This window comes from Dufourea novaeangliae, unplaced genomic scaffold (assembly GCF_001272555.1).
Source record: "Dufourea novaeangliae isolate 0120121106 unplaced genomic scaffold, ASM127255v1 scaffold177, whole genome shotgun sequence".
NCBI classification, from domain to species: Eukaryota; Metazoa; Arthropoda; class Insecta; order Hymenoptera; family Halictidae; genus Dufourea; species Dufourea novaeangliae.
In genome coordinates, this window is record NW_015374070.1 from 1391496 (window position 1) to 1403264 (window position 11769).

An 11769-nucleotide genomic window follows, 5' to 3' on the forward strand; every position below is an offset into this window, starting at 1 on the left:
CAGTCGTTGTCAATTCAAATGAGCCAACTTGGTAGCCAAATGGTTGATCTGAAAGTCGCCATCACACAATTATTAGATAAAACAACAAGTAGTGTCAACTGTGATGTGAATTCGGATTTCGAAAATAATTGGAAATTCCTTCCCTGTCGCACGAAAGAAGAATTCGAAAAATTCGACGACAGAATAAAAGAAGATAAAGATTTTCGTCAAAAATTGGTAAACTTTTATATATTTATTTCGTCTCTATATATTTATCTATTATGTATATGTAAAACAAGAATTAATTCCATCGTGAAATTTTTTGCAGGCACAAAAATTCATAAATATAATAAACAAACGGGCAACAATCGTTCGGAATATGGGCGAAATATTGAGATTTTGTGTAGCACGAGATCTTGCATTGAAATTTAATCCTGTGAAAGCGTCCGACGGAAAATTATTCACTTTTGTGAATACAAATCTTTACAACATTGTCAAAGGTATTTTTCTATTATCCACTTATAAGATTTGTGTTAATTGAATTATGAAAAAATCTAATGAAATTAATTTTTTATTCCAGCATCGCTGCTGTCAACTTTTTCATCTCCTGAAAGTCCTGTGAGTGAAAGCGATATAATAAAAGTTGTGTCAACCGTGTTACATCATTGTAGAGATTGGGAAGGAGGGCGAGTTAAACGGCAGAAGAAAATTCGACAGACACAAGAGGATCGAACGACCTTACATCAAGATTGATGTTTCTTACTAAAATTTTTTATATTACTAATATTCAAACTTTTAATATCACATGTTATTGTTATTTTTAGTGTTATTATTGTTAATATTATTTCAAACAGTTTATCATTTTAATTTTTGTTACCATCCCATACCTTGCAATCAACGATTGCAATAATGTGCATAATAAAAGAAAATATTGTAATAAAAGAACAGCTTTATTTCACTCATTCGCGAAGTAACCAACTCAAGACTACCATAAATCTTATGAGTAGACTGCGGATCTTTATGCAAAATAAAAATTGTTCGGATCAATTGCAAGAAATAGAAGACAGAGATTCAAATTTGTTTTCTCCTTTAATGATCTTAATAAATTGAAAAAAATATAATATATCGACGTCCTTAGATTGTTTTAATTTCTTTATTGTTTTAAGTTGCATCAATTCGTTTTTGCCTAATTTGGGCCTAATGCGGTTTGCCTCATTGGGTTATCATTGGAAAAATCCAATGCGGGCCTCATTCGGCTTTCCCAATTAGGCAGGCGTAGGTATTCCGCGGTACATGGGGCATGCGGGCCCAATGGGACTGCCCCATTAGGGCCTAACAGCCAAATTAGGCTAGCCTAATGCGGACCTAATGCCTGCCTAACTGAAATTCCTAGTCGGGAATGTCTGTTTCATCACCTGGAGCCGCTTAGGATCACGGATGAACCAGTGTCTGTTTCACCATTGGGAGCCGCTTTAGGTTAAAGGAATAGTTTGGCTTCGTAACTTTGTAATTAAGAATACAGTAAACCTCGAGCGGTAAAAGTGTACTGTTGTGAGTTTTACTCGAGCTGGGAATTCGAATATGATTCAAAACTTATAAATTAATTGAATTCTAAGTTTATAGAATAAGAAATACAAATAGATTCTAAATCAGCCAGAGGACTTTACAAATGTTTGAGTTGCAAGAGTCGCGAAAACTAATTTCCTCCCTAATGTTCACGCACCAAGAAAGAATGCGGGGTCACGTTAAAATAATGCCTAACAGTAAAGTTACATATTATATGATTATGAATTGCTTGAAGGGGATTGACCCGATCTTGCTAATACGTCTCTCGTCTATGGAAATCAGATTCGAAATGTAACCGTCGAGGATACATCCGTGGCCCTTTATATACCCGAAATCGGTCTAAAACTCACGTATGCATCCTCTAATCGGTACTGTAATTCCGGAAAAATCTAGATCACTGCACCAACACGGACGTGACGGTCCCATCTAAGCCTGTACATTCCAGCCTCCAAGAAACTGTCAAGGGTTAAAAAGAAAGAGTTCTTTGTCGTTGGCGTACGTGACAAGTCATTGCACACGAGATTAACGATTTTACCAATACGTATATTTGACGTTACTTTTACGAATGAAAATCACTAACATAGCTTCTTTCTTTACTGCAAAATTACGCAGTGCACTCTACTCGTTTCAAAGTACTATCTAGTTTAGTTTAGTTTATAACGTGGTCACTCGGGAGAGGGGTATTTCGATACACCCCTCCAAGGCCCAGCCTCGGCTTTGGCGCCCTTGGCTATCACAGTCTCGCAATTGAGACTACCGTGGGCATTACCCGAGGAGATTTTGACCCCAACTTTCCAACCATTTCAACTTTTTTAGACCCGGGCCACATGGAGGAATTGAATTACTCGTGCGGGGGCAGAGAGTCATTACAATAAAATCAATTATGTTAAACATTAAAGATACTTCATATAATCACATCATCACAATTAAGTTCTATCATTCCTTCCACGCGTATTAAAAGATGTGCATTTAATCCAAATTCATAAATAAACTTTATAAAGATGCATGTAAATTTCTGAAAAAAAAAAAATAGTATTTAGCGATGATAATATTTGGCGTAAAGATGGTAGCTAAAAGTGTCTCCGAAAAGACGTATTCAAATTCCGTATAATAATTATGTAATGGATATGAGATGCATGTAACACTTGTATTTCAATGAAAAATGTCTACAGAGTCTATTCAATTTTACTTCGTCTAATAAAATTCGTATATGTAAAGTTCAATATAATATCAATACTAAAAGAAACCTAATAGTGTACCTAAATGTACCTTTAGCCGACTGACAAAGTATTCATAAAATTTCATATTTCTTTCGATACAAAAATTCTCGAAAACATACTTAATCTTTCATCCCTTTACTCTGATGTGACCTATTAAACTCGAGCTATGGCAGTTAAAAACATCCATATCCCCTATTCCTGGTTGTGAGATATTTACGGGTCTGCAAAGATTCATTAAAATCGGCGACGGACACTGTAAATGTTCTGTTGGAAGAAAATATAAGAGCACATCGAAATAAGCAATAATGAACGCGCGGAAGATATGACGAAATACAAAAAAAGAAGAAAGAGAACTGAAGGTACAAGGTAGGTTATGCAAAACAGAAAATGAGAATCTGGCACACATACAGGGCTAGGAAGAATTTAAAAGTGGAATCAACGGGAAAGGCCGGGATAGAACCTGGGCGAAATATTGCGGATGGGCGAAAGAGGAAGAAGGTGGAAGGATAGTGAGAAACTGAAGGGAGAACTGCGCAATTATACCAAGGAATTTTTTATTTTAAAGAGCAAACCCAACCAAAGTAGGGTCTTGAATAATACATGACGAAATTTTTTGTAGATTCTTTTTAATTTATATCTACAGAGAAATGGAGGATATGAATCTAAAAAAAACACCTGTATTCATGAATTAATTAATCGGAGAATTAATGTTGGAAACTTTTGTAATTCAAAGTTTCTGTAACTTTCCCTTCTCTCAATTTTTAGTCTTGTTTGACACAAATGCGGTACAATTTTGGAAGAGTGGAGAATTATATAATTTTAGCGAATTAATTAATTGGAGAATATTTATAGAACTTTGTGGTGATGATAATATAGTTATCAAGATGAGAAATCCCTACTGCTTCGCCAACAACATGCTATCTGAGGTATATCTGACTTCGAGATTCAATATATCACAAATAAAAGCAGTTTGAAGATGAACGAAAATCTGTTGCATATGGTACAGTGGCTTAACTGCGTACAAAGGACTTTAGTTGTCTGCGCGCGCAGGCCTTTACGTGTAGTTATGGTGAATGTACCATATGCGACAGCGACGTGTGCGTTGGGAGTCGTTGGAATAGAAAACAAACGGACACAACAGTCGAGGACTCTTGCGTCGCAGATCACGAGCAACAAAATACTTAAAAATTTGTATCTCTTATCGTATCGAGTTCCTTCTTCGGTTATTTTAATCAAGAAGGTTCCACCTATTTGAATACATATTTTTATAACATGGAAAATTATAAACAAATTTTTCTTTAGTAAATTTCACCCGGAGGGTAGGAGATCAAAAAATTAAAAGAAATATGACCGTATTCTTTGAAATTCTACCTACAAGTAACTGGTTTTGAAAATGGAACTATTAGAAGTAACTCCCCTATGAGCAGTTAAGGACAGTGAAATTCCATTCCATATTACTTCAATGAGGACTAAAAACAATATCTACAGGCCTCGTGCCCGTTTCAATGATATTATTTATAAAATAAAAGAATTTTATAAAATACAACTTTTCATTATTTTTACGAATAAATAAAATAAAATAGTTTCACGGAAATAGGAAATACACATAATTGTAAATTTAGAGGTCCTGTATTTTGTAAATAATTGAATTTCAAAAACAAAAATCCTTAATTTTCCTGCATATGGTCTTTGCCTGCCCAAAAACTCCAAGGTGTGGTCATCATCGACTGCTATCAAGTTTCATATCAAGTGAGCCAAAGAAAGTGTTACAAACTGTTTTCTCTGAAATCATTGCAGATATCGACTTCTTGTTTTTTCAATGATATGAGACAAGGGGGTTGATCTTTTGGTGTGTGACATTTTTCTGAGGTGACTGCTAGAGAGACAAGGGAGCTCCACTCATTTTTTAAATAGGAATATCGTTTTACTTTTTTTTTAATTTTTTATTCTGTTGAGTTATGATGAAAAATTAAATTACATTCGAACTATGGTTAGAAATAAGTACTTTAAACTATTCGATTCTGTCTAAAATCATGTTCTTCTAGCTATTTATTTGGCAATATATGTACTATTTAATTAGACACGAGAAGGAAGGTATAATTTCAGCATGATCGTACCCCAGCACACAAATGATCAGCCCCCTGTCCCATTTGATTAAAAAAAATTAAGTCAATATCTGCAGTAATTTCGGAGAAAACTCGGATCTGCGTCCTATGAGTGCGGCCGTATGAGTAAATTTTTCTAGTAACTTGGGTCGCAAGCCATTAGTTGAGAAAAAAGGTCGTCACAAGTTTAAAGAAACGTTACAGTCCTTTCTCAGTGGGACGTAAACGTGAAAGACGAGCCATATGTCTGAATGTCCACGAAATGTCTCCAGGTAGCTCGTAGACTGCCTGTGGACAGTGTCGGCAGCCAGTCCTCCGACTGTCCGGAGACATCAAAAGACTTCGTCCGGGGACCCGTGTCCGCCGACAAATGTCCTAGGTGTAGACGGACTAGGTGGTTACAGAGTGGCGTGGGTCTTTTTTCCACTAAACCTCTCAATCTCACACCCATCAATTACGAAAATACTTAACAATGACTAGCTATAGTAGATCCTGCAGAAATATTCTTTACTGCACTCTTCCTTAACACTGAACCTACCACGACTGGTCAAATGATCGGTTTTGCCGTTTTAATTCCTCTTTTCTGAAGGGTTCGGTAGGTTTAGTGTTAATAACTTTTAAGAAATTTAAATTAAAACAAGATCTATTCTTTCTGTGAAGGGTTTTATTGTAATAATAGTAATGCAAAAATTTAAAGAATCATATGATAATTCGTACATTATTGCATTTTACACATTTTCGTACGCTACGAACGTATGCGAATCATAATTTGCTTGCAATAACTAAGGTCAATGTCCCTACTTCTAATCACGTCCCGATTTCTGCTCAGTACGTACATATTTTATTTAATGTAAAAAGTTAGACACTAAATTAGTTATATAAAAAATTATTTAAATTAGTTCAGTATTTCTGTACAAAATGCTACAGCCCGCTGTTCAATAAACGCTGTTAAATAATGCCATTTTAATAGAAATAAATTTAATAAGTATGTTCGTCGTGAAATTACACGTGGAAACTGCGTTTTCACTAAAAAAAACTTACGCAATCTTTAATATTGTCCGCCAAAGATTGGTTTTGGCACTTCGATTTTCGCTAAGCAAAAATTGGGACATGCTTGTGAGCACAGATGTGAGCACAGGTGTGAGCACTTTCATTTTCGCTGAGCAAAAATAGGGACATTTTATACTTCACATTAAATTAACTATTATTAAGATAAAATGTTTTTAAAAATACAATTTTTATTCAATGCATTACTTAAACGATTCTTTTTACATTTTTAATGTCTTTTTAGGAAGTCAGAAAATGAAAATAATCGTAGACTGTGAAACTTCATGGAAATTTAGATCCTTCTATAGTACTTTCCAAACCCAGAGGAAGTAGTCAGTTTTATATTTCAAACACTTTGTCGAGTTCAAAGTAAAACGGAAAATGTATTGAACTTAACTGAACTTATTTAATCACATTTTATATTGTCGTGTAACTATAAACACATAAAATTCACAATGTACAATAGTAGTTATTACTTATATTTTTCAATTCAAAACACGATGAATCCTGTGAAACTGTGTACAGAATTCTGAAAACGATTGCGTAATCAGGATGTGATTATACAGTATAAAACTCTTTAGAAAAATAAGTTGTAACTGCTGTTACTCTCTAAAGCAGACCATTTTCTGCAAGGAAAGTTGTTCATCGATCTTCATTCTCCAATAATTTTTATATTAAACGTGCCTATGAATACTGTATCATTTTACTATTTATCCTTTTCTTTTCTTAGAAAAAAATCAAATATGCTGTTTAATTTAAAAATAATCATTACTGTTTTCCAAATAAGTGGTCGAAAAAATATATTAAATTGAAACTGTATTGCTATATTATTAAGACAAATAGTATATTCTGTTACATGCAATGAAAAGTTTTGATTTTAAGGAATCGTTCCCGCTTTTAAGATTCAAATTTAACACACTGACACTCTAATCATCCGATTCCTAATGCTCTAAAAACTAATCGTACTATTATTATTTTCTTTTATCTTTCAATGTACATTTGCCCCAATATTTATTTTACAGTTATTACGAACTTCAGTTCTTGCGACAATTTAACTACAAAAATGAATTACTTCAAATTTTAGCAAATTTAAAAATCTAAAATCCGGTGTACTGATTTTTAAGTCTTATGTTAAAACGAAAAACAAGCTCGTATGTCACTCTTGTGATATAGAAGGCCCCTAGCTTCGTTAATTTATGTAACTTTAACTTGAAATGTGAGAAAAATATTTTAATGAAATCAAACATTTAGAAAACGTAGAAATAGAAAAATTGTTTTTTTTTACAGAAAAAGCGAGATGTCATCTAAATAACACGCTGAACAAGTCATAAATAAATATCCATACAAAAAATGTAAACTAATAAAAAACCATTGTCTGGATAAATAGTCTACGGTACAATTTGAGCAAACTTGTGGCCTAGTGGGTTAACAAGTTTAGGAGGCTGGAACTGGAACTATTTTTAAACGAAACGGAGTGAAATTGAAAAATCAGTACACTGAAATTCGCGAGGAACCGATAATGCAACATAATCTTAAATATCTATGAAATCGTTACGCTCCAATGATTGTCATGGAAAAAGGCATTCAGTCGAAGATTCAGAAATAAGTAATCGTGCATATTGCTCTGTCGATAAGCTGTGGATGTTTGCGCGTTTATAGCATAGCTAAATGTTTGAAACAATGGAATACAGAATTTCATGAAATTTCATTTGCAAGTAGACAATTAAACATAAAACCATAAGTGGAAGAAATAACTTCCTCTTTAATTCTCGTTTTCATAAATTGATGTATGCAAGTCTGAATTAATACAAGTACTCACAGTCCGCTTATGAGTTTTATGGTTTATAGTTTTTCCAGAAGTATAAAACAGGTCATTAAAACTTTCTGAATCCACACTTTCCGCATTAATATTCCAGTAGAATCATTGTATATAGCTGTCATCGTGTTCGAATATACATATTGGTACACCGCTTACATATGTATACGTTACCCCGATAACGCGTTAGATGCACTTGGACAAACTATGGGCAAACTATCGCCAGATATGTACTAGCACTTGCTAACGCGTATAATGTTTTTCTGTTTCAAACACATTTCGAAACTAAAATATTACAATGGCATAAGCATCGAATGAATATATTAATATGATACCATACTGAATTCACATAATTATTTCCGAATGATTTTACGGATAAAATAACCCGCATACATAATTAACAGGTTAGAAATACATAATGTAATTCACGAACAAAAGAATAAAATATAAATCTATTTACTAGCGGTTTCATTATAACATTCTAACTGTGTTTTGTGTTTTGCAGATAGATATGCTATAAATGCGTAAAATTTATTGCAAATAAATTGAACAAACAACTTCCTATCGTAATATTTAAAAAAGCGTTTACAATAATCTGAAAAATACGATATATTATATAGATGTTTAACAAATAGATTAGAAGTCACATGTTTGTAAGAAACATATATATTATTTTTATTTTTTAATTTTATACTAGATAAATTCTTTGACAAATCATTTAAGTGTAATACAACTCAGAAGACCTATATTATATTGATATTTGAACTAACAATCGTCACTCCATTCCATTTTATAATTTATTTATGAATGTATAAACTACTGTATACTAACGAATTTATTAATATTTTGTTCCCATTAACTTGTATTTTCAATTTCGACTGTACTTCGTCTGATATCTAGTAATGTAGTTATCGACAAACCGATCTTCTTAGATTTTGTATAATAAATTATTTCATATCAATTTAAATTTACATCGAAGTTTTCTTTCGGAATTTTAAAAGAAATAATAATCGTGCACAGCATATTGATCATACGCGTACGTTTCCGAAGACAACAATGACACCATGGTGTCACATACCAATGACAACATTAGCAACTGTACTAATATACTTTCATTTTCATAATGAGACAACTATCACTCTAATGAGACAGCTCGTCATACTGTATAAATAGAGAATTTCGATCAAGTGTAAAAATAAACTTTAGAGTTTTATACATTTCGAATAACGCGGTTCTCAATACGCATATGTTTTTTGTACAGTTAATAACGGCCACATATAATTCAAACTGAATGAATAATATTCTTGACATTTGATAAACGAGTAATCTTGTTATCACTGACCTTCTTTACTTGAAAGTGTTCCGACCGTAAATTTTCGACGATTTCCTGGTCAGGTTTGACGGGTTGGGGCACCGACGATCGGAACCCGTCGAGCACACCTTTAATTGTAAACTTCTTCATTACGAACCGAAGATAACACCCAAAGGATCACATGTGCAGCAGCGACACAAATTCAACTCTTCCTAAAGTTCAGAGTCAAGATACTAAGTATGCGTATACGTGTTTTTTTATGAATTCAATTAAGAAAGATAAATAGAAATATTTTAATGGCAGAGAAATCCGTCACGTTCTATCTACGTGTTCCTTCTATCGCAGAAAACTACCGATGACATCTTTCCGTATCAATGGCAAATGTCACTCATCGATATTTTCAGCTTCAGGGGACCGTCTCTACATTTTGACAGAACAACGATGACGATGACGTCGATGAGACACGGCACATTTCGATATCGCAGTGTCTTCGTGGATATAGAGGCGCACACGTTACCGTAACCGTTCGACGCCGCGTTTTTCCAAACGTTTCGTGACTAGAATTGTTTTCGTAGTTGACAGCAATGCAGTGTTGTTTAACCGTGTCAGGATCAATAACTGGCAACAGGCTCATGTGGACTCTCGCACGACCGCTAACGTACTCTGTGCGCAATCGTGAACAAAACTTTATGGCAGATTTTTATGCCAGGTTCTTACGGTTAGAAAGATGGCAGACATGCTAAATTTAACCGTTCTAGGGATATTTATACAGTGTAGCGTAGTGATGGGCACTGATGGGTAAATCCCTATGAAACCAAGTTATTTACGTTACCACAGCCGACTCTAGTACTAGCCGTGCTGAACAACGTGGCAACACTGCTCATGACGGTTCGGGAGTCCATTTTCAAGGATAGAGTTTTGTGCTCAGTGTTATAATTATCGTTATTTTTTACATAAAATCATACTAATAAACAGTATTTTTGATTAATTATGCATAAGGAATACATAAATATCATAACTATAGTAAGTAGATTAATTATTAATTGGTAGTGTTGGCTACCAATCGCAGGGCGTAGCCAACGGATACGATACGCTACCGCGGGAGGTCTACCGATAGACTCGCGCTCTGATTGGTCGGGGGTTTTCGTTAATATCTCGTTAACAAAACCTCGGATAACATTTTCGCTAAGGAAAAATTGCTTCAAATCACCTCAGGAACCCCTCATTTCCGAAAGTCGAAGCTACTTTGGGCGTATTTTACGTATCATAGATATATATGTATAATAGACTGTGCGGTCTTATGGTACGGATAAAGTCGGCACTAGAAAGAGAAGACAATAACTGGAGTATACAAGTAAATACGAGTACATTACTCGATACTTTTGTTTCGATACCGAGTACTTATGGTATCGATACATACGGTTGCGATACCAAGTAGGTATCGAGAAGAAGTACTCGTATCAAATGAAGTGATTATCGACCCATCAACATTTGATATTATATTTACTTTCAGCACAAAAGAATATTGTTTACATTAATAATTAAGCAATGTGTATTTAAATACTTTCAATGTTAAAATAATATAGGTATATATGGTTATGCATGAGCGGTGTGTACACAAAATGAAATACAAAAATTGTATTTTCAACCAGAAACCCCGTGTGGTGAGAACATGGGGTCACAGAACCCCCACAGCAGGCGCCACAGACCCCTGTTGTGAGATCGTGGGGTCATAGAACCCCGGTGGAGGCACAAAAAAACCCGTGTGTGTGAAAAAGTGGGGTCATAGAACCCCTGGAGCAGGTGCAAGAGTTTTGAAACGTGATCCTTTATCCTTGTTGCTCGTACACTCTCGAGCTCGGTCTAATGTTGCTCGTGCAACTGTCGAAATCTGACTGACACTTATGCGTGCTTCCGTGAGCAAATTATATAGTAACCCCCACAACCATGGCAGTTTCTGCAGATACTACTACAGCCCAAGTTTAAAAGACGTAGGCAGTAGTTAGTTTCTGTAGTAACCTGTTGTACCAGACAACTATAATTAGTATAGAATTGCACAATATTTAGCACAAGAATTATTAATAATATTAATAATTCTAATAATATTAAGAAAATATTACCTGACGTATGTTTATTGGAATATACATATATACATATAAATTATAATGATATAAGAGTTTGAAATACAACACGATGCGCTACGGTACCATACGTCTATTCGATTCAATTGCTCCCTTGCGACTACAACATCATGCTATCTGCGTTCGGTGCAGTGCGCTAATACGGAGGCCAACAAAATATCACTGTAACACTTAAAAAAGTTTAAAGTTCCATTTATATCACTGTACTGTGAAAATGTTCATACTTCCAGCAGCATTCGTATTCCCATCAAAGAATTTACGGAATAAGGAAAAGGAATCTAAAGTAATTTTCCGTAGTTCCATACATCTTTATCTCGAATAATTTTCTAAAACATTCAAAGTACTAGACATTTTCACACTTCGAATCTCATGTCGATTTCTAAAATAATCCTAGTTCGATGTAATATAGAACGTGATTTTATGAGATAGATTAGAAGTTCGCAGCCATTAGCTCGATATTGTCATCAGTTTACAGTACTTTACCGATGATAATACCGATTGCCCAGGCCTCACCACGAGGAGGTTGCTGCGAGTGGAGGCCCAAGGCAGGTAGATGGAATCACAAGTTCTACATCTTCCCACC

At 34.5% G+C, this 11769-nt stretch overlaps 1 protein-coding gene across 1 annotated transcript in view; it reads right to left on the reverse strand.

The window, feature by feature from the left end:
• The window catches only part of LOC107190315 (syntaxin-binding protein 5-like), a 42673-nt gene extending 33029 nt beyond the window's left edge, over positions 1-9644 (reverse strand). The window contains exon 1 of the mRNA XM_015579106.1: positions 9076-9644. Coding sequence (XP_015434592.1) covers positions 9076-9195 — 120 coding nt within the window. The 5' untranslated portion in view covers positions 9196-9644. The remainder of the gene's footprint in view (positions 1-9075) is intronic.
• Between the last annotated feature and the right edge of the window lie 2125 nt (positions 9645-11769).